This window comes from Paralichthys olivaceus, chromosome 10, assembly GCF_024713975.1.
Source record: "Paralichthys olivaceus isolate ysfri-2021 chromosome 10, ASM2471397v2, whole genome shotgun sequence".
Lineage (NCBI taxonomy): Eukaryota > Metazoa > Chordata > Actinopteri > Pleuronectiformes > Paralichthyidae > Paralichthys > Paralichthys olivaceus.
Genome location: NC_091102.1, coordinates 7046772 through 7074726, shown reverse-complemented (window position 1 = coordinate 7074726; position 27955 = coordinate 7046772). Strand labels below are relative to the sequence as shown.

General features: G+C 40.9%; 3 protein-coding genes across 19 annotated transcripts in view; 2 read left to right on the top strand and 1 right to left on the bottom strand.

Moving 5' to 3' along the window:
- Positions 1 to 10220, top strand: part of mcf2lb (mcf.2 cell line derived transforming sequence-like b) — a 34863-nt gene extending 24643 nt beyond the window's left edge. For 6 of the 9 annotated variants that reach the window (XM_069533157.1, XM_020100745.2, XM_069533156.1 and 3 more), the window contains 24 exons: positions 701 to 815; positions 903 to 1022; positions 1359 to 1550; positions 1640 to 1831; positions 2077 to 2236; positions 3100 to 3161; positions 3265 to 3350; positions 3476 to 3542; positions 3615 to 3730; positions 3890 to 3959; positions 4056 to 4148; positions 4238 to 4330; positions 4426 to 4551; positions 4758 to 4979; positions 5062 to 5154; positions 5433 to 5511; positions 5653 to 5716; positions 5818 to 5921; positions 6168 to 6260; positions 6784 to 6849; positions 7474 to 7583; positions 8560 to 8672; positions 9144 to 9247; positions 9330 to 10220. In XM_069533157.1, the coding sequence (XP_069389258.1) occupies positions 701 to 815; positions 903 to 1022; positions 1359 to 1550; positions 1640 to 1831; positions 2077 to 2236; positions 3100 to 3161; positions 3265 to 3350; positions 3476 to 3542; positions 3615 to 3730; positions 3890 to 3959; positions 4056 to 4148; positions 4238 to 4330; positions 4426 to 4551; positions 4758 to 4979; positions 5062 to 5154; positions 5433 to 5511; positions 5653 to 5716; positions 5818 to 5921; positions 6168 to 6260; positions 6784 to 6849; positions 7474 to 7583; positions 8560 to 8672; positions 9144 to 9247; positions 9330 to 9409 (2620 nt within the window). In that variant the 3' untranslated portion in view covers positions 9410 to 10220. Of the gene's footprint in view, positions 1 to 700; positions 816 to 902; positions 1023 to 1358; positions 1551 to 1639; positions 1832 to 2076; positions 2237 to 3099; positions 3162 to 3264; positions 3351 to 3475; positions 3543 to 3614; positions 3731 to 3889; positions 3960 to 4055; positions 4149 to 4237; positions 4331 to 4425; positions 4552 to 4757; positions 4980 to 5061; positions 5155 to 5432; positions 5512 to 5652; positions 5717 to 5817; positions 5922 to 6167; positions 6261 to 6783; positions 6850 to 7001; positions 7080 to 7473; positions 7584 to 8559; positions 8673 to 9143; positions 9248 to 9329 lie in introns of all 9 variants that reach the window. The other 3 variants (XM_020100744.2, XM_069533155.1, XM_020100743.2) reach the window with 3 other exon arrangements.
- Positions 10221 to 10635: 415 nt separating this feature from the next.
- On the top strand, positions 10636 to 17863 carry phf11 (PHD finger protein 11). 9 transcript variants are annotated; one of them, XM_069532922.1, is made up of 17 exons: positions 10636 to 10899; positions 11415 to 11519; positions 11622 to 11755; positions 11862 to 11893; positions 11990 to 12081; positions 12369 to 12439; positions 12532 to 12575; positions 12670 to 12749; positions 12853 to 12872; positions 13670 to 13743; positions 13835 to 13906; positions 14143 to 14171; positions 14253 to 14320; positions 14719 to 14857; positions 15372 to 15716; positions 15795 to 15866; positions 17061 to 17863. In XM_069532922.1, exons 1-13 carry the CDS (start codon positions 10789 to 10791, stop codon positions 14313 to 14315), a joined length of 927 nt encoding a protein of 308 aa, XP_069389023.1. In that variant the 5' UTR covers positions 10636 to 10788; the 3' UTR covers positions 14316 to 14320; positions 14719 to 14857; positions 15372 to 15716; positions 15795 to 15866; positions 17061 to 17863. The 9 variants fall into 9 exon arrangements, with proteins under 9 accessions (XP_069389023.1, XP_069389016.1, XP_069389018.1 ...); XM_069532915.1 differs by having other exon boundaries at positions 10647 to 10899; positions 11482 to 11519; positions 13835 to 14026; XM_069532917.1 differs by having other exon boundaries at positions 10648 to 10899; positions 11485 to 11519; positions 12532 to 12581.
- Positions 17864 to 17872: 9 nt separating this feature from the next.
- On the bottom strand, positions 17873 to 26957 carry rcbtb1 (regulator of chromosome condensation (RCC1) and BTB (POZ) domain containing protein 1). The gene is made up of 12 exons (XM_069532912.1): positions 26825 to 26957; positions 24720 to 24863; positions 24125 to 24275; positions 23873 to 24039; positions 22491 to 22649; positions 22301 to 22408; positions 21776 to 21918; positions 21481 to 21671; positions 21238 to 21364; positions 20993 to 21144; positions 20753 to 20883; positions 17873 to 19700 (listed from the first exon to the last, which is right to left on the bottom strand). Exons 2-12 carry the CDS (start codon positions 24843 to 24845, stop codon positions 19560 to 19562), a joined length of 1596 nt encoding a protein of 531 aa, XP_069389013.1. The 5' UTR covers positions 24846 to 24863; positions 26825 to 26957; the 3' UTR covers positions 17873 to 19559.
- Between the last annotated feature and the right edge of the window lie 998 nt (positions 26958 to 27955).

The window sequence follows — 27955 nt, the reverse complement described above, 5'->3', positions numbered from 1 at the left end:
TAATGCTGTAGAGGAAGAAATAAATCAAACATTTCCCAATAGAAAATACAGAAACCAGACAGCAGCTTTCTCGTTTGTCTGCCGCAGTTTAATAACTCTTAAACTCTCAACAGACCAAAATGGCGTCATCACATCTGTTGTAGCACCTCACCCCAATGCTATTTATTATCATTACTAAAGACTAAGAAGGTATTAAGTTATTTTGTAATGATCATTTAAACTATTCAAGTAAAAGTACCATCTCCTACACAACAGTTCACTTTTAATGAAGGAAACAGTTTTTTAAGATGTCACTTTCAGTTGTTTTTTAGACATTTTAGTTAGAAGTCACATAATGAAAAGTTTAAAACACTGGGTATGTTTGTTATACAGACCCTCAGATGTGAGTAAAGAGACTTGTTCTGTATATTGCTGGCAGGTGATGTGTCATCGTTGTCTCCTCTCATCATAGAGTCACACCAATAGTTTCAGTTGCTTTGTGGTCACTCAGTATTTTGAGCAATGCTACAGGCAGCAACTCTCTTGTCAACAGGCATTAGTTGTACATACTACACACATGCAAAGCCCCTCAGACAAAAACATCCAAGTACCTCAGTCAGCATCCTCACTGCATTTAGTTCTCTATCCATTCTCCTCTCGTCCCACTGTGTTTTTCTACCATCCATCTTCATCTCTGTCTCTTTCTCCGCTCCTCTGTCAGACTGCTGTCTCAGCTGGACGAGACAGAAAGGGCTTTCGATGAGTTCTGGGTGCGACATCAGACCAAATTGGAGCAGTGTCTCAAACTGCGCCATTTTGAGCACAACTACAGAGAGGTGAGCAGGAGAATCCTCTGTTCTCGACTTCAGTCAGCACGATCTCTTTTCTGAACCTGGACACTGACTCTGGTGTTTCTGCTGCAGGTGAGGGCGCTGCTGGATCAGGTGTCTGAGAAACTTGTATCCTTCTCTGAGGTCGGAATCAGCCCAGCTCACGATGAGCACAGCTTGTGTGAGCTCACCAGTTATGAGGAGAGAGTCTGTGTAAGTAAAATTCAACCTGCATTAAAGGTGCAATATGTGGGAGAAAATAAAGTAATTGCTATGCTAGCCCAGGCTTAGCAGTTAATTTAAAGTAAAAAATATTTAAATTGTGATTTTGATCAGGATCTGAAAAGAAAATGTTCTTTTTGTGAATTTAAAAAATGTCATAACCACTAAGTTACGATTGTTTTCACTGCTGCTTTACTTATATACATATATATAACACCGTCTTTTAATTTTGAAAAATTTAAATAAAGTTTCAGTTTTGTAGGAAAAAAACATCAAAAATTAAATCCTTGATGTGGGTTATAACCATTTCAACTCACCGCTCCACAGGAGGTGCTGGACCGAGCCTCAGCTTTGTGTCGTGAGGGCGATGAACTCATCCAGAACTCACATTATGCTGAAGACTCCATTCAGCCCAAATGCAGCGATCTCAGAGGAATCAGTGAGAGTGTGAGCGGGAGCCTGAGTGCCAAAAAGGATCATCTCCTCAAAGCCATGGAGCTGCATCACTGTTTGCAGAGGGTGAGAAACAACACACACACAGAGACATTGTTTGTGTTGTTTCCTTTTAGTTAGTTTTTTTCTGATTCCTCCTCCTCTGTCCTCTTCAGGCCTGTAAATGGGTTGATGATGGTATTTACCTGCTGGCGTCTCAGCCGGTCGACAAGTGTCAGTCACATGAGGGGGCTGAGTTAGCGCTGCAGGAGCTGGAGCGTTATCTGGATAACGCAGGCCAGAACCAGCTGACAGACCTCGATACCATCTGGAAAGAATATGATGCTGTGCTCAACCAGCAGTTCAAGGTAAAAGAACCAAAGAATACACATTTCTCTGTCACTGTATAACAACCTGATTCAATTATTATGAATAGATACGACCATTGTTATTGATCACAGCTACAATCAGTTTGGTATCAGGTGTCAAATGACTGTGGCTCTGCTTTATTGATGCTAATTCAATTGTTGTTTTAAATGATCTGCTTAAAGACAAATGACCTAATCAGTCATAAAAGATTGACGTAGAGTGTTGATGACTTCCTGTGTGTCAGGACCAAGTGGAGAGGATTTCCCAGAAGCAGGCGTCCATGCAAGAGATGTTTGACAAGAGGAGGGTGAGCCTGAAGAAGCTTGCAGCCAAACAAACCAGACCGGTGCAGCCGGTAGCTCCCAGACCTGAGGCCTTCATCAAATCTCCTCTCAGCTCACCTGGTCAGTCTCCACACAGCCACACATGGAACCCTGATTTTACACTGTGAATCTTTTTTGTTCATTGTTCTTTGCCTAACCCGGTATTATCAGGTTCTATTTTCCACAGCCATGTAAAAAGATGGAAAATGTATTAATTTCACTTATGGCTCATGATCTAAAAAATACTGTATAAATTTTAATTTCAGACAAACAGACAACCCAGACATTTCAGCTCAACTTCAACTCACAAAGGTTTTTAAAGAAAACTAAAAACATTCATAAACGTTTGTTGCAGTCTGTCTTGATTTTCAGTATCTGAGAGATAAACTGAATAGTGACGTTTTTAATCAAATATAAAATAATAATAATTGCACAAATTCAAAAAGGAAATTCTCTAACAAGAAAATAAGGTTTTATTCTGTTGGTTATTTTATCAGGAAATTCTTTGCTAATAAGGTTGAAAACTGCTGTGTTAGTCTGTATTTAATGTCTGCTACTGATAGATACAAGATGAAAAAAGGATGTGATTTGACTTTTCTATCAGCAAAACAAAGCCCCAGTGAAACAGAAGCTTTTGTAAATCTTGCACACAACAGTATTTTAGTACGATTTTAAATTTAATATTGACTTTAAAACCAAGAATGTAAAATAAAATGTTTTAAAATTAAATTTTACTAAATCTCAAGATCAGATTATTTGTCTGACAGTGCCAGCAATAAAGGATAAATGAATGTTGGTTGTATCTAATAAAAAAAAGTACTTTGCTTGTATCTTCTCACTCAAATTTATACATTAAATTTAACTACAAAAAATGTCCCATCCAAAAACTTGAAATACCTCCTGACAAGTCTGTCTCATAAAATGTCTGTTTCCTCATCATTCAGCTCACAGAGCACAGCAGGAGAAAAACTCCTCAGAGACAGACACTGGGAACAACTGTGAGAAAGTGAGTGCTGAGTTTTCCGTTGTTGTGTCTGCTCTACATGCTCTGAAAGTTTGTATTGTCTGTGTCTTTTCATGGTGAATTCTACATTGTTGTCGATTCTCAGGAAAACGGCCAACTGCAGAATGGAGACAGTAACAGCCGACATGCCTCGCTGTCCGAGGAGGAGGAGAACCTGGCGGTTCTCAGGAGGTGAGGGGTTCGTCTGTAATCAAATTACACAGCAGATGGACTGTGTGGAAACCGGTCTCATTATCTACAGAGCTGTACGTCCACCTTTCTGTCCATCTCACCCTCTGTTCTCCTTCTGTCTTTAGACATGTTATGAACGAGCTGCTGGAAACTGAGAGAGCCTACGTGGAGGAGCTGCTCTGTGTGTTGCAGGTGAGGATTCACAATCTGACTTTTACCTGTGCCTAAAGTTTCATGTTTAATTAATTTGTGTGTGTATTACAGGGATATGCCTCAGAGATGGATAATCCAGCCATGTGTGTCCTCATGCCTGCTCCGCTGCAGAACAAAAAGGAGGTTCTGTTTGGCAACATGCCTGAAATTTACCACTTCCACAAGAGGTGAATGAGCGCCATCTAGCTGTCATCAAGGATACCTGCACTGTGACTTGACATTTTGTCGGCCATCACAGCTAATCAGCATTTTAATCGCTCATCTTCTTTATTCTTTTGTCTTACTCTTTCTCTTTCTCTTCTCCTTCATGACTTTGTTGTTCCCAGGACTTTTCTGCGGGAGCTGGAGCAGTACACCGACTGCCCTGAGCTGGTCGGAAGGTGTTTTCTAGAGAGGGTGAGTGAATTATCGTATCCTCAGTAGATCTCCAGATGTGAAACCAGCTGCTGGTGAGGTCTCTCGAACAGAAATCGTTTGCTCCCTCTCCCTCAGATGACAGATCTGCAGATCTATGAGAAGTACTGTCACAACAAGCCTCGCTCTGAAAGCCTCTGGAGGCAATGCTCTGACTGCGCCTTCTTCCAGGTGAACTGACCGTTAAACATTGTGGTTAAAACCTAATTGTAATTTGTGTGTTTTATGTAACATAGTCCTGTTCTGTTTTACTGCATCAGGAGTGTCAGAAAAAGCTGGAGCATAAACTGGGTTTAGATTCTTATTTGCTGAAGCCGGTTCAGAGAATCACCAAATATCAGCTGCTACTGAAGGTAAAACACTGTCCTGGGGCTTCAACTGTTTTCAGAGGAACTTCACTTTTTCAGTCCTTGTTCTGAGCTGCTTGTTCATGTCCTGCTAACTACAGGAAATGCTGAAGTACAGTAAGGGCTGTGAAGGGGCAGATGACCTGCAGGTGGCCCTGACCTCCATCTTGGGCATCCTAAAGGCCGTCAATGACTCCATGCACCTCATCGCCATCACCGGATATGAGGTAAGACATTGAATAGGATATATGGGAATCTATCACAGAGCAGATTGGTCATACAGGTCACTGATGTAAAAAAAAAAGAAAAATAGACATGTGTGACGTCCTGTGATTCTCAGAAGCTAATTGAATTTCTGGCATGGTTTTCATCGAAAGAAAGAATTAGTTTGTGGTCAGTCAGCTCCGTCTAACAGCATCTTTCCCTTTCTCAGGGTAATCTGAGTGACCTGGGGAAGCTGCTGATGCAGGGGTCGTTCAGTGTGTGGACGGAGCACAAAAAAGGTCACGCCAAGGTCAAGGATCTGGCCCGTTTCAAGCCCATGCAGCGACACCTCTTCCTCCATGAGAAGACCCTGCTCTTCTGCAAGAGGAGGGAGGAAAATGGAGAGGGCTACGAGAAAGCTCCGTCGTACAGCTTCAAACAGTCTCTGAATGTGAGCAGCTCTGCAGCAGCACTGTTGACAGTTTTGTTGGTTTTCTGTCCTGTACTCATCGATGTTTTTTCTTTTTTAACAGATGAGCGCTGTGGGCATCACTGAGAATGCAAAGGGAGACAACAAGAAGTTTGAAATCTGGTGCAACTCAAGGGAAGAGGTTTATATTGTTCAGGTATGTTAACACAAAGAAATGAATAGTCTGGAGAAAATCTACACTTTTCAAAATTTCTAAATAATGTTATAAAAAGAGACGAAAAGAAAGTCAAGAATGAACTGTATAACAACCTGATTATTAGTAATTGCTGCCTTTTATGGAATTGTTGACAGTAAGATAAATGCAAACAAAACCAGGGCTTATCTTTCAAGTACATTTTATTTGAAGGATTGGAACAATATTGTATTTGGCTGTTGATCTCAGAGCATTTCCAATATTTCATTGTCCTTTTTCAGGCCCCAACAACTGAAGTAAAAACCACTTGGGTGAAAGAGATCAGGAAGGTTCTGACGACACAGCTGGAAGCGTGCAGAGGTACAGAAACAAGATTAAATTACACCAAAGTTGTTTTTCATATTTAGTCTATATAAATCTGAACCAGAAACTGGAGCTTTATTATCAAGTTGTACTGATTATGAAAGTAAAATCCTTGTGTTCCTCCCTCTGTGTGAGAAGCCAGCCAGCAGAGGGCGCCAGACCAGGTGGTCCAGTTCACTCCTGCATCCAGTGGAAGTCTCAGGTGAGTCAGGAATACTCCGCCTCCCTTATTCTCTTCGGTTTGGATGATGAATCTTTCCAGTGACTGGTGTCTTACGCTCCACTTTTTCTTTTCACCCACAGTCCATTCAAGAGTCAGAGGAGCTTTAAGAAGGGAGAGGAGAAGAAAGCTGAGCCCTGCAGCCCTGACGTCAACTCCTCCTCCTCACCAAAGCCCACAGGAAAAGGTAAGAAGTGTTAAAAAGAACGATGCAAGCTTTATTTCTCCTCTGCCTTTCAACAAGTCTGAGTAAAGAATTTGTTGTGCAGCTACACTTATTATTGCTCCTCTTGGCTTCCCCTCTTGTACCGATTAACACTTGTCTTCTGTCATCTCCCGCAAAACATATAACTCTCCTCTGTATTGATTTCCTGCATTTTCACTTCCTTCTTTGTGTCTGTCCTGTCTTCTTGTCTTTTTCCCTCTGGGTCAGACGAGGCTGCGACAAGCCCGACCTCAGACAGAGCTGCTGCGGCTAAAAAGCGTTTTACTTTACAAGGTTTCAGTAACCTCAAGGCTCAGAAAGGTAACTTCAGGCCATCATCAACTTCACATCCGACACGTCACATCTTCTTCTGCACCTCGCATCACATTGAACTGGTGTGTCTCTGTATTTGAACGAGTTGCGTCGTTTCCTCATCTCATCTCCTCTGCGGAGTTTACACACACACAAAGGCCCTGGGGCCTCCCCACCCCTCATACACTGACAGGGACAGGGAAGCAGAGAGGAGAGGTGGTGAACGAGGTGGTAAAAGTCCAACAGTAGCAACAAAAAGTGTGAATACGGGGTTCTGAGGTGGACCTCTGATACAAAATGATTCAAATGTGTAAAGTTAGTCTGGAGCCCTGAGTCTGTATTGGTTTTCCCTCTCTTCTGTAACCTCACTGTGTGTCTGTCTTTTTAGACAGGGCTGAAAATGTACTGTTTCCCCTTCCGACTATTTTTTATTCCTCATCCAAAAGTAAAATGTTCTTGTACATTATTGCTCAACGTTTCTTTCGTGTCTCATCATCGGCCCTTGTCTCTCGTTTTCCCTGCTTCACGTCAGGATCCCCGACGAGCCCCGATCACAAGACGAAACGCCAGAGTGACCCGACGCCATTCGGCTTCAAAGGTTAGTCAGTCGCTCCAGCAACACCTGCGTTCCTCCCTGTCTGCTTGGCTGTTGATTCTCGATACCTGAGCACAGATGAGCTCTCTCTAGCACTGATGAGTCTGTAACTGCTGCTCGCCCAGTGACTGGCTGTGTTGCTTCGTGTCCCTCAGATGCAGGTCCTCCCCCCCTCCACCTGAGCAGGGCCAGGTGGTTTAGCACCTCTTGTCTCTTACAGACAAAGTGGAGAGGTATGACTCCAGCTGTCTCCCCCTGGCTGCTTGTAGGGTCAATTGTTTCACTTCTTTAATGGATTTATAGGCCAGACTGTCTTTTCTCTTTGCTCATCTGACTGCTCCATGTTTCTGTCAGGCAACGGTTGTGGAGAAATGTTCGCCTGCAACTTTATTTCTTTGTTTGGAGTTTAAAAGTAGAATTGCATGTCCCTCTCCCCAGTGGTAGATTTCTTTGGGTTCTGTTTGTGTGATGGTGATATTCATGGGATTAGCTCTTCTACCTTCTCTGTTCAAAAGAGCTTCAGGAGGTTCTTCCCCCAGATTTCTCTCTGCAGGTCTCTCACATGTCTGACAGCAGTCGAAGCTGTCTGCTGTAAACATAACGCTGTCGTTTCCGTCCTCTCCTCAGGCTGGAACAAAGCTTCCCTGTCGTTGGATGCCTCCGAGGAGAATGATGGATATTCCAGCGCAGAGGATCCTATTAACTCTGACCCAGAGGACGACAACGGCAAGAAGCTGGTGAGTCACTGCGAGATAAGAGCGTCAGTCTGTCTGTGTGTTAATCAAACCGCACAGACAGAAGAATGAATATACAGTCAAATGTCAGGATTTAGCTCATACTTGGGGACAAAAAACTGATCCCAACAATGTGAACTATTTAGTGTTCTGCTTTTTTATTAACTTAAGGGAAATTTGGGGGTTAAGCATGTAGTGGATGTAAGTGCCCATGGAATAAATATATATCAATGCAATTTCCTAAAAGACGAAAGCAACTTTGTATTTCTGTGTGTATCTTGTTTGGCTCAGGTGCAATTTTCTGTCCAAACCCAATCGAGTCCAAGAGAAATATAACCCAACATGCATTCTGTGTTTTTGTGTCCAAACCTGACCCAGGCCCGATGTTTTCCTTAATTACCGGCACGTTCAGCATGATAGATAGCCCAGCCAATGTGACCAAACCTGACACGAATCCAAATATCATTACAAAACTTTTGCCCAAGCCCGAACAAACAAAACGCAGATTTTGTCTTAAAAGACGTTAATAACTGTGGAATCATTTCCAGCTGCAGCTGTTCCATCCATGGTCACACGATGAAACATTTTACATTCTACAGCTTCTATTGTATGTTTACTTACAGGTCTGTGGATTACGACATGTGGAAATTGCTTTGTCAACATTTGTCAATTAAACTGGATGAAAATGAAGCAGATCACATCCAATGTGTTTTGTATTAGATTCTTCATTACTCATTTTCCAGTTTAATAACAGCTGCAACTTTATTTTGACCACTTGGGGGCAGCAGAAACAAATTGGCTCTTAAATAAACTTTATTGTTGTTATTAATAATTTATTTGTTAAGCTTTAAAAGTGACTCATGATTTGAGTAAGTGTTTAACCAATGCTCATCTTATGTCTAATGTGTTACCATAACTCTTGACCTTTTTCTAATTTGAGTCTGTATCCGTGTCTGCTTCTCATCTTGACTATGAGCAGAGTGCTGGGAAATACACGGTGATGGTCGACTACGAGAAGGGCGGCGCTCAAGAGCTCCCAGTGAAGAGTGGAGACATGGTGCAGCTGGTCAAAGAGGGAGATGACGGACAGTGGTGAGGACACAGCCCCTCCACCGCCAATCAGAGATAAAAACAAGAATGACACTCAGTAGAGCACATTCCTCCGCCAAGACCCAACAGTCCCCTTAAATTCAATCAGGCTGCACCAAATTTCACACACTCATAGATATCATTTCCCCTAATGTGCCTGATTTTTTAAATCAAGATCTATTTAATGATTCCCTGAAAATTGGTGAAAATGTAAAAACACCATCTTGCAATGTTTAGGGAAGTTATCAAAATCCCTGGATCTGCCCCCGTGATCTGGATCCACACCCACATTTAATGTGTTCTTTCCTGACGCATACTCACCAAATTTCATGGTAATCCATCAAGTAGTTTTTGCGTAATCCTGCTAAAGAACAAACATAAAACCAGCTAACAAACAGACAGGGCTAAAAGCACAACCTCTTTGGTGGAGTCCATTAGTAGCACTTATATTATAATACGTGTGTGTGTTTGCAGGTTTGTTCGTAATCTGAGCACGTCGAAGGAGGGCTGGATCGCTGCTGCTAATCTTATCACCCTCATCACAAAGTCCAAGTCCTGTCAGTCTCTCACCAGCTCGGGTAAATAAATGCGTGTGCGCATTAACATGTAGTCGCTTTGCAAGTGTGCGACGTGTAAACATTACTCTTGTGTTTTGAACAGAAGGCAGCGGCTCTGGAAACCTCAGCACGTCGTCCAGCTGCAGCGAGACCTACACAGGCCTGTCCGACATCAAACCCTGAACTCCTCTGCACTTCCTCCGTCGCTGAACTGCATCACGTGTCTGTGCTGTAACGCCAACATCAGTACTCATAAGCGTTTACTAAGGTTTCCGCAGAAACTGTATCTTTATCACCACAGATCTGACTGTGGTGTCATCATACAGTGAAGATACAGAAATATGTCACATACAGTAAAGTCATAGTGTCGTATTCCTTCTGTATACACACACACACCTGTTCATTTTCTTTTCAATGCAAGGTCCGTGTGGGTGTAATGTTATAGATGTATGAATGGGCCAGCAGGACTGATCTCAGTTAATGCATCTATTAGTGTCTCGTTAAAGATGAGTGATTAGACGTGGATGACTGTTGTTTACATTCCCACTGTTACAGCTTGTTTAGTCTAATCACCTCTATGTCCTGCTTATTTTTCCCTTTATGTTATTTATTTGTAAGAAACAAAAATTCCCACATACGATTAGTACATTTTTGATTTACTCAAATCTCTGTATCTTTCTCACATCTTTCTCTTTGACGTCTGTCCGAAACATGCTCCGCCACACAGCTCTGTTCTTTATTTTCTCTGTGGTTTCTCATGTTTGCTGCAGATTAAAGATGTTTCTCCGTGTGAATAATCAGAAATCACTGTATAGCGCTAACTTATTCCCAGTGGAGGGATCATGTTCTGGATGTAGATATTAATTCATGTGCGTCTGTCATGAGATGTTTGTTACTGATGAGATCATATATTGTACATGAAGTTCGGTGATGTCACTACTTTGTGACGTGTCCTAAAAAAGCTTTTATATATAAACAACTTGTGATAATTCAATCACTCTGTGTGTGTGTGTCTAATTTTGAGGGTTGACTCTGACTCTGTCTTTTCTCTTTGACTCGTTTGAAGCCAAACAATTTATATTTTTGTGGTTAAAGTAAATTTTTTCTTGATCTTGTATTTGCACACAGACTCTGGACTCTGTCCATTAGGGTTGCCAGGTTTGCTAAATCCCATCATTTCGCCGTCTTTTTTATTTTTTTTTAAATATGTCCACCCAGGATAGTTCACTGCCATGAAAGAAATAATATTGCTTTCAAAAATTTACATTTCTATGTTTTACTAATTTGACACAAACTGAAATCAGGGATTCTATCATCAACCCGCCCGAACGATTCAAACTGAATGCGAGAGCTCGATGGGGGGGATGTCACAGAGACTTTACCAACCTGGCAACCCGCCTCCTGAAATCAGGCGGTGAAAGCGCAAAGCCGGAAGTGACTCGTGAGCCCCGCAGCTGTGTTTACTTCCGGACTGTACATGTTTGTACTCCATCATAATAGTACTAATACTAGCAATTATACTTTGTTCCGAGGAGACGTGGACAGACTTGGACCGGGTCGACATGAGTCTGGGTCGTCTCGTGTCCTGTGTCCTCTGTCTGAGCTCCGAAGAGACACAGACCACCGGAGCTTTATCCATCAAAGACGAAGTCGCTGCTCATCAGAACTGTTTGGTAAAAAAACCTGATTTTCTAAAAAGAAAAGAACTCTTTACTTCATCTTTGTCAAAGTGAGAAGTGAAACAATAGAAACTCCGCAGTGTGAAGAGTTCGACTCCTCACATTATAAAGAAGTTATAAGTGTTTTACAGCCACGAGGAGATTCGCTCAACTACTGTGTAATAATTCAAATTCAAACTTTCGAGGTAAAATACCGATATGGTCGATATTGATCTTATGGTTGAGTTGGACAATTTGTATAAAATGTATTTAGCATCAAAACATATTTATTCAGATATCTCTGTTTAATCCAGATCATTAAACAGAGATATCTGATTCATTCAGCTGATTCACAGTGTTCAGTTTGTCCCACATTCCTGCTTTTAATGCAGAGAAATACAGAATTTTATGTTTGTGCTTCATTTAATATGCGTTTTATGTTTCTTTCATTTAAACACTTGGATACGTGCACCTCCTAATTAAATAGTCCAACACGTTTCTCCTCACTCGTGCCTTTTCTGTTTCTACAGTTATTTTCTTCTGGTATTTTTTGTCGGAATTCCCCTCAGTTTGACGACCTGTTTGGTTTCTCCATAGAAGATGTGGTGAAGGAGGTCAAACGAGGAAGAAAACTGGTAAATCTCACTAACGTCTTCACGTCAGAACGGGCCTGACCCACTGATCGTGTTCTTGAGTCTGTTTTTGTTTTATGTGTGCCACTAATTCGTTTGCTTCAGCAATGCCACAAATGTAAGAAAAAGGGCGCCACTGCCGGGTGTGAAGTCAAACGCTGCAAGAGGTCCTACCACTTCCCCTGTGCTGTGAAGAAGGGAGCCAAGGTCATCGAAGATCCGGCCAAAGGGAGTTATGGGTCAGTTCATGTTAAACTGCAGGCCTAGAAAAATCCTTCCTGTGTCCTGAAGATGTCTGTACTGATTATTTACATGGAACTACATGTATGTGTTTGTATGTACCAGGTTGTACTGCTCCCAACACCAACCACTTCAAAGTAAGTGAGCATCTCTGAATTTCTTCTCTTTTGGTTTTTCATGTGGACAATTTTTTTTTTTTTTTTTTTTTTTACGAGTGTTTTTCTTTTCCCCAGACACACAAAGCAATGGTGTGGTAAACAGGCTCAACTCTGATCCATCAGAACCTGGAACTTCCAACAATCACAGTGGAGCTGGATCAACTAAGGTTTGATTGACAGAGTAACTGATCTGATACCTTGACAGAAAACACAAATACAAAAAAAAAAAAGAAATGTTCAAAAACTTCCAGTAAAAGAAGATTTCATGCAAGTAGGAGGAATCAGTACATTTGTTGGGGACTATTTTCATGAGTGGATTAATACACATTTTGTGTCCTTGTGAATGAATTAACCTTAGCAGGAGGGTTTGTGTCCTATTGACTTGAAATATTAAAAAAATGTCCCATCACATCACAGATGGAGTCAGATTTTGTTTATGTTTATTGTCATCAAGGTTCACTGTCTCACCTGTGAGAAGAAAGAAGGAAACCTCGGTCCGGATAGTTTGTCTAATGCCATTGTCATGTGAGTATGTTCGTTGAACATGTTCCTTAATAAGTTGTTTTTATCTGCTCTTATCCGATCATGTTGTGAAAACCGAGCCTGTGTGTTTTCAGGTGCTCCTGTGACAAACACGCTCCTTCGTCATATAAGAGGAACGGTAATAGTGAGTTCAGCTCGGAGCGTCTCACTTTTTCTGTTTCAAGGTGTTTCAGTTTTTAACATCACAGCTGAATCGTCTTTCTACCTCACAGACGGTTCTATGGCAGCCAGACTGATTGTTTTTACCAGCGACTCGGACTCGTCCCGCAGTCCGACACATTCGCCTGTCAAGGTTCACACATTATTCACGATCACTTTAAATAAATCTTTTTAATGCTGTTTCATTTCAGAATGACTCAGTGATTTTAATTATTCTGCTTTTGTGTTTGACGCAGAGACGGTTGAATCGAAACACGTAAGTTTGTCACATTTTGCAACCTTCAAAACTTTCAGGTGCTTTCAGATATTATTTACAGGAGGTTTCTGCAGGTTTAAAATGTGAAAAGTCTTAAATATATATACATAAATATTATGTACTGACAGGTTCAGAGTGTAAGATTTCAGTGAAGGGGATCTATTGACAGAAACTGAATATAAAATAATCTTTGTGATGTTTCAACTAATCATCTAAAATGTACAAATAGTTGTTTTGTTTACTCTGGAATGGAATTTTTATATTTAAACACTTTATATTAACATCAGGAGCAGGTCCTCTCTATGGAGGCCGCCATGTTTTGTTTTTTTTTACAACTAAACCTTTTTGATTTTTTTATGACAGCTGAAGTTTACCTTAGGTTCTCCTTCATGTTTAGAAGGTGAGGGTGAGGTGAGGGGTATTCAGCTGCAACATGACACTTCACCACTAGATGTCACTAAATCCTACACACTGAACTGTTACTTATAGGTCTTAATTACGGTAACGTTTATTTAATGCTACTTCTCTTCTCAGCCGCTTCACTTTATCTTCAATACTAGTGTAAGTGATTCTGGGACTCTGATGTTCCTTCATGTCTGTTGTACTCAACTGAGGTTTTAAATTCCACTCGATATGCTCGTAAAATAAGTTTAAATATCTTGAATTTAACTTCAACTCTGGAAAAGATGAGAAAAGATACTCCTAATAAGTACAGACTAAATACACTTACATCCTGTAGTTTCATCCTGTAGTTTCTTGCCACCACGAGGTTTTACATGTGATCTCTTGTGTCACAGGCTGGAGGAGAGCCCCTCGAAACGTAAGACTAAAGGCCGGACGTTCAGAACAGATGAGGATTCTTTAAACTCAGGTGAACTCACTTACAATAAGAAATGGAACGTAACCTGTGTGTCTCCCTCCTTAATCACATTCTGATCTCTGTGATTCCCTGTCTTCTGCAGAATCGGCGATATTTGCCCCTTTAGAGTCAGACATAGACGAAAGTGCCAACTCTGTTCTAGAGCAACAAGTGGGTCAAAGCCTCTGTATTAATGATTTCTTATCACTAAAACCAACATTAGAGATGTTTAATAAGCTGAAACCCATCTTCTGTTCGTTCTTCTCCTCTTCGTGACTGTGCTGCAGTTTGTCAGGTAAGACTAAGACACAACCACAGCTGATCACCGTGCACAGTTTCTCTTTCCTCTGGTCTCTCGGTATGAAAATGACAGTAGAGGATAATTTCTTGATGATTCTTCTGCCTTCACAGAAATGACAGTCCCTCACAGTCTCCCTCAGGTAAACCCTCACAGCACATTCAGATTATATTATTGACTGTACAACTGAAACATGATGCTGAAGTGGTTTGTAAACTTACAGTGGGAAAAGACCCGGAGGATGAAAACAGCGGGAGAAACACAGATGAAGATGAATCCACCATGAATTCAGTGAGTAGCTACTGTGCACAAAGTTTGTGTTAAACAGTTTCCTAATTTCTTTCTTCTTTTTTTTTAACTTTTATTCATCTATTAGTGCATAGACATACAGATAGTATGGACAGATGCTAGTAGATAGGTAGCAGGACACAGTGTGTGGAGTAAGAGACAAACAAATAAATCATGATAGTAATAACATAAACTAAAAATCAAGGACAAGCAAACAATAGGAAAATGTTTTCTTCATTTCTAATTTAGTGCACAAGTAGATTTAGTCTTTAAAATTTTTGCTTCTTCAAGATCATTTGAATTAATTTGCGGAGATCATTTAATCACATCATCTATATATTTTGATAATATTGATTATATCATCACCACTGTGACATGAGATCACGTTTGCTTTATTTCAGGATGATTCGGAGAGTCTGCTGCTTCCTGTCCGGATCTGCATGTCACTTTCACAGAGTTCTGATCTCACACCTCCAGAGATCATGGTTAACGATCTCAAAGTGGTTAGTGCAGAGGAGAAGGAGGGAAAGAGAGATGAAGGTACGTTTTGCTCTTAAAGTTAGATGAGTTCAAATTAAATGCAGTTATACATTTTTGTAGAAGAGATTTTCCGATACCAGCATCAGAAATGCCTCTGATGCTCCTGAAAAATGCTGAGTCGGGCATCGATGAGTATGAGAGTCAGTGGTAACTCAGATAAAACTGTAACTTCATTTCCCTGGATATCAATTCTTCTTTGCCACAACAAAACAGCAGTTGTTCTCTACTGCCTCTGGCAAATACTGTTTTTTAAAAGTCCCACAAGTAAAACAGCGATGTGAGCTACATGTAAGACTTCAGTTTCCAGGTTTGGCACAAACAAACCAGGTTGTCAAACTTCATAATAAAGCAATTAAATGCACTGATATCGGATCAGAACTTGGTAACGGCCTTTATGCAAAGTCCAGGTATCAGAATCGTTATTGGAACATCTCTGGCTTGTGTGCTCTTGATAGAAAGCCTTCACTTCATTTGTTTTGCATATGGTGCTCTCTCACTCTCTCTCCTTTCTCAGGGTTCAGTCCAGTTCAACACACCGCTGGACCCTCCGTCCCACAGCAAAGCTCCACTGGTCCCCCTTCACCTGCTAACCACTCCAAACCCAACAGTCTTCCTGGCTCTCCCCCCCGCACGAGCTCGTCCATTTCCAAGTCTCCACCTGAAACCTTCCGCGTTCACCTCCTCTCGTCTCCACCGCGTCCTGTGGAGCCTCCCTTTGACCCGGAGCCCAGCATCGACTCCGAGAGCTTCTGGAAAAGCTGCAACGCTGCAGGATGCACCCAGGTCATATTTACGGATTTCATTAATGAGCTGAATGACATCGCCCGCAGAATTCAGTCAGACCAGGCCAGTCAGGATGGTAAGAGTTCCTGGGACAACCCTGTTTATTCATTTGTTTTAACCCTGCAGTTTTTTTTTAACTCTCTTCTTTCCTCAGATTACAATAATGCACTGAAAGTGATGGCGGCTTCTGGGAAGCTGGTGGCGATTGTTGCCAAGCAGCAGAAAGGTGAGGTTGTCCTTTTTTACGTTGTTGCTCTGGAGACAGTAAGGCTGGAACATTCTGGCCCTCACGTGTAAACACTACACTTTATTTGAGGTTGTGTAAAAATTTGAGGCTGAAATATCAAAATGTGCACAATGGCGCCACCTTCAGGCCAGTTTAATGGTCTGGTCACTAAATTTCATTGCAGTTTCTTTTATGGGATGTTGAGGTTAAAGTCCATTTATTAGACCTTAAAATGTCCATTTCAGTTTTTTCTTATGTCACTCAGTAGAACACAGACTTCCACCAAGGCCCAATAGAACCTTTGAAATAAATAAACCAAATTTTACACATTCATAGATTTCAATTTCTGAAATATTCTTGATTTTTTTCATCAAGATTCATCAATTTTTATCTGGGAAAACAGTGACAGTGTCCCAAAAAAAATATTTCACAATGTTAGAGTGAAAAAAATTCCTGGACCCACACCGAAATTTAATGGGTTCTTCCGTGACCCATCCCACTTTCTGCCACCAAGTTTTGTGTTAATCCGTCCAGTGGTTTCTGCGTAATCTTGCTTAAATCAAATGGACAAGGGTGAAAACTGAGGTAATAATGCAGAGTTGTAATGATTAGACAATTAATCGATTAGAATCAAAATTAAACTAAAATTATTTGATAATTGATTAATTGTTTAAAAAAAAATTTAAAAGGCTAAAACGCAAAATATTTCTTCTTTCTTCTTCTAATAAATGAGGACTCGTCTTCATCAGGCAGAAAATGAACACACATAAAATGTGTAACCATCAGCTCTAAGAAATCGTGGTGTTTTTTTCCCCCAATTAAAATTTAAATGAGAAAATGTTTGAATCAAGAAAATAACTGGCAGATTTTTTTTATCATTGAGCGAAGTGGATTTCATAGTTAAAGACTGCAGGTATAAAAATGAGTGTAAAAAGAATTTCCCCTCGAGGGATCAATAAAGTACCTCTTCTTGAAAGGTGGTAAATCGTACATTTTTGAAGCTGCAAAATATGGAACCAGCTAACAGACGTTTCTGTAAATAACCACACACGTGATTTATTAGCTCTGACTTAACGACGTGGAAGCAGAAATAGCATCTGAACATTAATTGTTTTATAGTAGCGGAGGCGTAAAGCACTGATTTACCTTCTGTCTATAAATTCAACGTTTATAAATAATACCTTGTTTTTGCAGAGTTACAACAGAAACAGAGAGAGCTGATGACGGCAGCAGCCGCCATGGAACAGGTCATCTCAGTGCTGAAGAGATAAGTCCGTCTTTTTATTTAAACTTTTACTTCTTTTGCATGTCAAATCATGAACTTTTATATTTAAAAATTTTTATAATCTGTATTTTTTTAAAATGTTTCATTGATTTTTGCTTGAAGAGATAACAACATGTATATTAGATTTTTATATATGCAACAGTGGGAAGGGCTGTAAAACTACTTGATCTTGCTGATGATGATGACGATGTTACAGCTTCATCTAGAAAATGTTACTTACAAATAGAATTTTGATGTGAGTTAAGAATAATACATTTCAAATGTGTTTCATATCCAACCCAGTAAACTGAATGTAGCTCGCCTGATATGTAGATCTGTGTATTTGAGAATATCTCACAACCTTGTTACGTCACTCATGTGTTCATCTTAAACCAAACTAGTGAAAACTGACTGTAAAGCTTTAATAATAATAATAATAATAATAATAATGTGGCAGTTTACAGCCGAGCATTTAGCCGTTGAGTCCATTTTTGGTTTGTTTGCGTGAAGGATGGAAGGATGGAAGGATGGACGCCTACTAGGCCTTGTCTTTTTTGTTTTTTTGTTTTCCATTGTTACACACTTTCCTTGTTTAAATTGTAAAACCTACAAAACCTCAATAGAAATTTAAGTTTAAAAAAAAAAGTGTTTTTTGAGGTCACATTGTAATCAAGTCACGTGTCTGAAACCATCATGTTCTCCATTAAAAACCATCTCATGTACAGAAAACAAACACAGATCGTTCTTTTCATCTCTTTACTTGCAGGTCACAACATGTCACTGGCACCTCATAAATCAGCATCAATCAATAAAACATTATTGATTTTAAATGAGAAACGTTCTGCATAGAACTGAGCAAATCCTTAAGCATCCACAGCAGAAGTGCAAAACTGCAAATGTAACCAAACAAAGTCAATAATGTTAATACTGTAAAATAATGCGTCCAACATCCAGTCGATCCCTCAGAGCCTGAAAGTCCCGCTCAGCCGAAGCTTCTGAAAACACCACGTGTTTTAAACAGGTTTTTAATGGCTCCGTTCATTTCTTACAGCCACTTATTGGTTTTGTGCAATATAAAAAACTACATAGCTGCACAAAATATAACTTTCCAACCTAAGCAACCCTTAACATTACAGAGAGAATCCACAGTTAAAGCCTGGAGACTCTGTTTTAACAACCTAAGCACATGGTCTACAGCGTGTGGAGCTTTTACAAAGTGTCTACATCCACTTTTGCTTTGATTCAAAAGTGTTGCACTTAAATCACATTTTAAATCATGGATGTGTTTTGTTTTTTTTAGCATAACGTGGCAATACACCAATGAGAGTCATGTCCAGGTGCACGTGAAGTTGGTCCAAGTGCATATTTACTATTCTGATAATGTGCCTCAAGACTACGATGCCTCTGACCTCATTTTAAGATCAAGACGCTCGCAGGGGCGTAAGTGCATTTTCAATTTAAAAGCTTAGATGCTGGACATGATAACTGTGTTGGTCTGAAACTAGCACAGACACCTGGGGTCGTGCTCAGTGTCGCGTTGCGTCAGGTGTGAGTTAAGGCCCTTAACTGCACTGAATCTCACTTGTAACCCGAGTTTCCAACTTTGGGTCAAATTACAACCAAGACACAGGATCACAGTCTGGCGTCAAAGCTTTGGAAGCAACTCAGGAGGTAAACAAAAGGGTCGGTGGTTCGATACCAGCTTCTGGTCCTACACTGCGTTCTGAAGTGTCCTTGGGGAAGATACCGAACACCGAATTTCCCAATTGCTGTTCCGACAATATGTGATAGAAAAGGCGCAGTATGAATGTGTGCATAAATGGATGACAGTGACTTGTATTGTAAAATGTTTGAGTGGTTGATAAGACTTGAAAAGCTCCATATAAATACATCAAATGTATCATTTGATATGTCAGTGTTCAGTCATCAGAAGACATCTACAACCTGATACCAGAGGCTGCATCCAAACTAATGTGGTCTTTTAATAAAGCAAAACATAATCATTTTAAAAAAACGAGTGCAAACGCTACAGGAGAGTCTTGGTCAGTTCAACAGAAAAATGGAAAAAAGTAAAGTAGCAAACTGGCAGAAAAATCTCAAGTTAAAAAGAAACAACTTGATCAAGCGATAAGTGTGTTTTCCTTTACACAACATGTGTAAGTGTGTAGGCAGTCAGGCACTGTGGCTCTGGACTCTGCAGTCATGCTGCCCTGTCAGCTCTGTGCTCAAGTCAGTGAGTCAGCTCATATAATGGACAAAGTGGTTCTAGTCTGGAATGAGAGGAGCGACAGATTTGACAGCAATGGTGATTATCTAAAGATCTCCACTCTGGAGCCAGAGTTACAGAAGGGATGACATCCTTTGAGAATTTTCTCCCAGAATGCCACAGCCCCCTCTCCGTCTGTTGCCATCGTTACCTCGGGCTGAGGTCAGTTTTTGAAGGCTCCGCAGCGGCTGGCTCGACAAATGAAATCCTTGAGCAAGTTGCCGTCGATCTGCCAGAAAGCAGCAGTCTGGGTGACCTCGGTCAGGTGATTCACGCAGAACTTGAAGCAGAACTCCTCCAGGTCCTGGAAGACAGAGAAGAGCAGAAATAACCAAAATTCTTTAAATGATTCCTGATTCTTCTTGACATCACAAATCTTTGGTTGTTGATAAGATAGATAGATAGATAGATAGATAGATAGATAGATAGATAGATAGATAGATTACTTTATTCATCCCAGAAGGTAAATTAAGTCGTCATAGCAGCCGGTATATTTGAATACAATAAAATACAATACAATAGAATAAAATAAAATATTGAGGTAGAAAGAATAAAAACAGAAACACAGTATATAAAAATAGGACAGTATATATAGTATATAATATAGTATATAATGTAATATAACATAATATATATTTATATAGATAGTAATTATACCAATATAATAGCAGTATATAGTAATAATGGCAGCAACAGAAGCATAAGAAGATGCTGGCGACCTCAGTCTTCTTCAGCAGTTTCAGTTTTACAAATGATCTTTTCTGCTTGAGACTAAATGTGATCGAGGATCTTAGACAGAACTTTGTGGTCTTACACAGTAAAACTGACGGAGCTGAAAACTTGTTCTGCAGGACATTTCCAGCTGTTTTCTCATCGCCTCCTTTCTGTTACTTTTTTATGGTTCCAAGAAATAATTTGTCATTTTGAGAAATACGCTTATTTGCCTGGCACAGATCTCATGTCTCCTCCTGTTTGCAGTGGTTATGTGAAGCTAACTGGTTTCATTAGCTTCATATTTGCTGTACAGTTATATCGATATTCATCTGACGGCCCCCTGATGAAAAAAAAAACTGAAATTCACCAGATTCTGATTTTCATTAGGATCTGCACCAAATTGCATCCACACATAAATATCAGTCCCCAAAACATATCAACATTAATATCAATAAGATCCATGAAATAATATGTCATTGATAAATACAAAATGTTGAGACGAGCAAAATTAGATCGGTTAGAGATTCTAAATGTCGGTTTTACGATACATTTTCGGTTCATTGTCCAGCCTTAATTCAAGTTAAATAAAATAAGGTTTTCTACAATGTACATATACAAACAGATGAGCGTCTGTAGACTGACCTCTGCATCGTAGCGCACGGCAGCCGACAGCAGCGAGAAGGCATTTTCCACGGTGATCCCTCTCTTGATGATGTGTTGACAGAGACGCTTCAGGCGGTTCTCACAGTACGATGTCGCCAGATCCAGCAGCCCTGAGAGAGCACAGACAGAGAAATAAGAAACAACGGACGGCTAAATGCCAGGATGTAAGATTCAGCAGCGACACGTGTGTGTGTGTGTGTGTGTGTGTGTGAGTCTGACCGATAGCATCTTCAGGAGACAACTCCACGTTGTCCGTGTAGAGGAACTCCAGGAAGGAGCGGTACACCGGGTAGGAGAACTGGTCGATTTCAATCACCTCCTTCATGTCTTCGTTCCAATGGGACTGAAACATGGACCTGAAGTGTTCACACCTGGAGAATATGTGGTTTAATACAGATCTTTAAGTTCAAGCCATCTTATACTTTCATGATTTGATCCAACAGCTGTGAGATAAAAATCCAGACCTGATTTTGAGAACTGCTTTGTGGACGTAGATGTATTTGCCGTCGACGCAGAACTTGAGGTCGGCCGTCTCTGGGTTGTCAAATTCTTTCTTCAGACACTGAGCCACAGTCAGGAAGTCATCGTGCTCTGGAGCAGGAACACACACACACGCACACGCACATCAATGTCTGGCATTAGACAGATGAAAACGATGAATATGTCAGAATAACCGGTGCAGTGCTTTAGTTCCAGCATTTTCTTACCCATGGAGAGAAGCTTCCACATGACCGAGGGGGTGGCGAAGCATGCGAACACATCATCAGTGCAGGTAAAGTGTGTGAGGTGAGGCAGCACTATAGACTGGCCCCTGCACTGGCCCCACATGAACACCTGACCACTCTGGGTCTTAGCAGCAGACGTGTGCGTGGAGTGACAGGCGGCGATCTCTACGATTCTGTCAGAGGAGAAGAGGAATCAGTCGATCGCAGCGTGTGAGACAGAAGAGATCAGAGGATCTATGGGGTTTTTTTTCTGCTGCGACGTCACGACCTCGCTCACCTCTCTTTCTCTGTCATGATCTGAACTGGACTCAGCTGGTTGCTCTTGTTGCCGGTGCCCAGTTGTCCATATGTGTTGGCGCCCCACGCGTACAGCAACCCCTCATCGGTCAGTGCCAGGGAGTGGGCGTAGCCTGAGACAATCTGGAGGGAGGGGGGGGGGGATAAAGTGTGTGAATATCACTATTATAACACAACTAATGTGACATGAAAAAAGTTTTTAAATTAAAAAGTAAAATAAAGTCTTTAAATAATTTTTCTTAACCTACTGTTTATATAACATTTCATTTCACTTGTTTTATCATGAATGTTTTAACTGCTTTATAATAAATATCTCAACTTGAGTTTGGTGCATGAATTTTAGAATTTCCTTCTTAAAACCATTCAGAGAAACAAAATATTGAAGGAATTACAACTGCACAGGTCTGAATTGTTCATTTTGATAAGATTGTGTTGTATCAGATCTCAGTGTCCATGTGCACCAAGAGATTCATGCATGTGTTTGTTTGTGAGGCTCATTTCAAACCTGTTGCACACATAAACCCTGCAAAGCCACCAGTCGACAGGGAGTGAGCTGGTTCCCGTTGTTTCCCAGTCCCAGCTGACCGTTCCCATTATAGCCCCAACCGTACACCTGCAAGAGGAGAACACGTTTCCTTCGGCTGGATTCTACTGGATAACAACTTGTATATATCGATTGTGAACAAGGAAATCACCTCTCCGTTGTCCACCACAGCCAGAGACGAGGTCTGACCACAGACGATACCGACAGCCACTTTGTTCTGCAGGCAGCTGGACACCCTGCGGGGGGTGGGCTGGTTGGCTGTGGAGCCTGAGCCCACCTGACCACAGTTGTTGTAGCCCCACGCATACACCTGGAAGAAGAAGAGGCGGAGAGGTGAGACAATGCATTTGAATGTTAGAGAGACAAACAGCTCTTTTTAAAGAGGAGGCAGGTTTAGAGCTTCAGATGGAGAACATCCTCCACCTTCTATTTAATAAAGACTGTTTTTATAAAGTCACAGAAAATGTTCGTCCTCAGTTGTTCATAATTCCAGCTTTAGGTCGTCCTAGTGGAAACTGATGATGTTTTATATTATTACCACCAAGAAGGTTATGTTTGTTTGTTCGTAGGATTTTGCAAACACTACAGTCCATACTACGTTATGGACTTGAGGCAGAATTCCAGGAAACTGTTGTGTCATACTTGAGATAAGCGCTCTACTTCTCTACCTGTAATCAAAGTGGGTAATCTGTACAAGTTTCCTTCACTAGAGGACAAAGTGTATTGTAGTTTACAGTATCGTGTTGCGTCACAACACACCAGCTTCTACTAAGAGTTTGGGAAATAAATGTATTTGCTTCCTCTGTTTATATGTCTGTAGTATGAAATAAGAAGCAGAAACTGAACACAAAGACTGGAAACAGGGGCTACTGTACCAAGTTTCTGTTTCTAAAGCTGCTTTCAGACATGAACTGAACTCTCCAGGATATTCTCCTGAAATGATCCAGAGGGGCTGGATGTTTTTCCTCCCTCATGCTGTACCACCCCTCACCCGAACGTTCTGGAGGCTTTCCTATTGTTGTGAACGTGTTTGACCCAGAGAATCTCCTGCTGTGTTCTTTATATGCAAGTATGGAGAAAGTCCAGAGCCAATTGTTCAGACAACTTTCCTGAAGTCACGCCTGAAAATCGCTTATGTTTGCTGGCAGCTTGACATTAATGTACGGACACGAGTGTGGCTTCAATCTTCTCATTCGATAATCCCTCCAAAACAATCTGTTGTTGTATCTGGGGAGAATCAGGCGAACACAGACAGCCTGACTGCACGGTGCACGAGAAGACGACCATGTGTGAAGTAGTTAGAGGCACAATGGATTCCTTATGGCCAAGCTTAGATTTCTGAGTTTCAGTTCAGGAGGATCAACTCCTGCTGTGATCGGACTTAGGGTCTCATAAGGGTCTGTGTGTCTAAGCACCGCCTCTGACCAAAGCTGAGTCACCTGTGTCATTACAAGGGTTTTATACGAGCCTCCATTCTGCTCTGTGAACACTTTTACTGTAAAAGCAACACTTGGTTTCACCGTAGACACTTACTTCTCCTGAGTCAGTCAGAGCCATTGAGTGGTGAGAGCCACAGGCCACTTCTGTGACCTTCTTATTGAGCAGGTTGGCAGACACGAGCACTGGAGAGACTCCCTGGTTGGTTGTCCCATTTCCCAGTTGGCTGTAGCCATTATGTCCCCAGGCAAACAGCTCTCCGTCTGAAACATAAAGAGATTAGTTATCCTGCAGCACTTTCTTTAACCCAACTGTGAAAAGGAGGATTAAAGGGTTTTGTGCAGCTACCCTCTGTGGCCAGCAGGACGTGAGGTCCGCTGCCGTAGCTCAGACTGACCACCTTCCTCCCACTCAGGAAGTCCAGCTTCTTGGGGACAACGGTGCTCTGGCTGTCCCCTGTGCCCAGGCAGTTACTGCAGTTCAACCCGAATACAAACACCTGAGTGTGGAAAAAGGAGGGAGAGAGAAAAAAAGAAAAAACCAGAGCATGTAATGTGGATCAGTGATAAGCAGGGCTAAGCAGAGGCAGCCTGAGTCAGCTGAGGAGGAAACAGGTCACACAGCTGACACAAAAACATGACAAGCAGCAGGCAGCGCTGATAAGAGCTGCAGGTGGAGGTCGGGTGCCGTCAGCTCTCCACACACACCCACCCCCAAACAAACAAACAAACAGACAGACAGACAGACAGACAGACAGGGGTGGAGCTATAACCTATTTGGCAGCACTGACACAGAGGTGAGAAGCTCTGGAGATGTTGCTAAAAAAAACTGTGACGCAGAGCAATCATCATCTGTAATATTAGTTATTGACCTGTTTTACAACTGTTGTTATAAACACATCATGAAACACAACCACAACTTTATGTCCCCTGTGACCTCTCACCTCGTCATCACTGGTGATGTAGATAGCCTCGTTAGCAGACGTCCCAAACACGCATGCCTTCAGGATGGTGGAGAGCTCCTGAGGCCCCATCAGGCTGAAGAGGGGCCATTTGGTTACATCCACCATGATGCACTGGCTGTGAGTCTGTGGAGAGAGCAGAGGGGTGGAGGGAAGAGTCTGGGTGGGCCACACTGTCATGGAGCAACAGATAATTGTCTATGAACTCTGGGAAAAAAACACATATTAACACAATGTTTGGAAAAAAACGAATTTACTGCAAAGTCAAAAAAACTGACTTTTCAACAAAATGTTTCAGTGTTTGGGACAAAAAGGCGACACACTCAAACACACTGATGTTCGGCTTAGTAAGAAATGACGTTAAATCCATGATCTCACTGAGGAGATTATAGAGAGAAATTGGGTCATGTGGTGTAACATTAGCCCCAAGAGATCAGGGCCGGTATGTATAAAGCCGCTCAATATAAAATTTTGGTTTTAAGTGCTTTAAACGTCTTAAAGAGTGGTGTAATTTCTTTTCTCAAGCCTTATAATTAACTATATACGTCTGTGGATAAACGTTCCTACAAGTTAAGACTCTCTGACAGCTCCCAAATCATTTAAGAGATCTAGAGGTTTACTAACCTAGATACTGTACACAGACAGGATATACACTGTAAGAAAAGGGAACACTATTTTTATCAAAAGACTTTTCTTAAGACCATGGCTAAGCAGTGGAACAGACACGACTCTCCTTGTACTTTAACCTTTTCTGGCCTTTCAAAATAGAAAAACACCCTTAAAATAAATTACAGTGTATCATGAGCTGTTTTGTGACACAAAATATCTGAGTGGATGTTTGTGAGGGAAATGTAGTTTTTACAACATGAACAAAAGCTACATTTTATATTTGCTTTTACTTAACATATAAGAAAATGGCACAGTTAGTGATTCATTCTGCAGCAGGATATAAATGAGTTAATCAAACACTGGCTGGAGACTTTCTGCTGCGTAAAGACTTTTACACTGATACTCACACGTGCTGATAATAAGTTGAAACAAGGTAAAAGAGTTTGACTTGTGATGGTGGATTTTAACAGTGTGGTGCTTGCTACTTTTTCTTATGACTACTTTGCTCCACCACTGATACACACAGATGTACCAGATATCATAGTAAATAATACACAAATAATGGGATATTGATTAGTCAGTGTTTGTATTTGACCATTTCTAAGCACCAACACTCAAATAAAACCACGTTTTAAAAATGAAAATGTCAGAAATTCAGTGTAGATTTGAAAAGTGTCTCCTGACAATTTAATCATCATTGGTCTGGTTAAATCAAAAGTCTTGATGCTCTGACTTCCACTTTAGTTGTAATCGAAATAACAACCACTTTGATTACTGAATTATCCACTGATTGTTTCCTTGATTAACTGAATTTTCTAATCAATAAAACCTCGGGGACAAAGGGGCAAAAAGCACTTGATATGATTCCTCACAGTCCACAGTGACCTCTTCAGATTTCCTGATGTGTCTGACCTACACTCCATCATCCCAAATAATATTTTACTTTATTATCAAACACAACAAGGAAAGGTTTCAAATCATCAAGTTTGACAAGATGCAAAAATAAGCATTTGTAATTTCTCGAGTCATTTCCGGACTGATTAATTGAGAGGACCATCACAAACTCCAGGAAATTAAAAATGCATGACACGGAAAGAGGAGGGAGCAAAAATATCTAGGAAACAAAATGAACTTTATTTATTGACTTATATTCTGTCATAGATGATGTAAAGTGTGTGGATCCAGGTCAGGGAGTTTTTTTTTTTTACTTAGCATTAATCCTCCTGCACCTGAGCAACGAGTCAGATTAAACACAGCTCAATGCTACGTGAACAGTTAGCTCGATGGCTAATGCTGCTCATTGTTTAAAAAGAAAAGATCAGCAAACTGACACAACAGAGAAGAGAGTCGATCCTGACCCGAGAGCAGAGCCCGAGCTAGCGTGTTGTTGTTGTTCTTCTAGCCGCGGTTAGCTAGTTAGCTCGAGCTAAACTGCTTCTACCAGCGCCAGCATCGACAACCCGGTCAGTTGAACTCACCTGCGGGTGAGTTCGGTTAGTTGGGTCCTGGTCTGGTGTCGTTAACGCCGGACGGGTGGTTGTCAGCGGGCTGCTCCGCCGCGGCCGCCATACCCCTCTGCTCCGGATCTATGCGGAAGTGAGGGAGGAAAATAATGTCACGTGGGTAAAACAGACCCGAGTAATCGATTACAGGCGGCGTTCATGTTGGATCGATTAGACTGAGCCAGGGATGGTTTTACTTAGAATAATGGTTCAGTCCACAACCTGTGTGAATTATTATTTATATTTAATATACTGTCTGATGGTTCAGTCCACAACCTGTGTGAATTATTATTTATATTTAATATACTGTCTGATGGTTCAGTCCACAACCTGTGTGTGAATTATTATTTATATTGTATATACTGTCTGATGGTTCAGTCCACAACCTGTGTGAATTATTATTTATATTGTATATACTGTCTTATGGTTCAGTCCACAGCCTGTATATTAATTATTTTTATCACTATATAGTGTAATGGGCCAGTCTATATAGTCCAATGGTTTAGTCCATACAGTCTAATGGTTCAATCCAAAACCTGTATGTGAATTATCAACATTTTTTTATATAATCTAATGGTTCAGTCCATAGCCTGTATAATAATTATTTTTATATTTCATATACAGTGTAATGGTCCTATATATAGATTGTATAATTGTTTTTTATATACAGTCTCTTAGCTTAGTCCACAGCCTGTATATACATTATTATTTTTATTTCATATACATCTAATGGTTCAGTCCATGGACCATAAATTACTATTTTTATTTTAGATAATTTAATGCAATTAACGATTCATCTATTTCCCACAAAAAAGATACATTTCGTAATTAGTATAAGAAGGAGGGACTCAAATGTTGACTTCTGAAAGTCTTGACTTCTGGAAATCATAATAAATTCACATCAGAGTAAACACAGGGGCTGTGGGATCTACTGTGGATCCAAACACACTTTTGGTTACACAAACCCTCCAGAACCTGAATTCAGTGTCAGAAGGCTCCAGGTTAATCATCACCCTCAAGTCACTGTGTTCAACAACACAAGTTCAGCAAGAGGAAACTATGCCACTTACTAAAACGTGTTTGATACACAGTGATCCCATTCCAAGG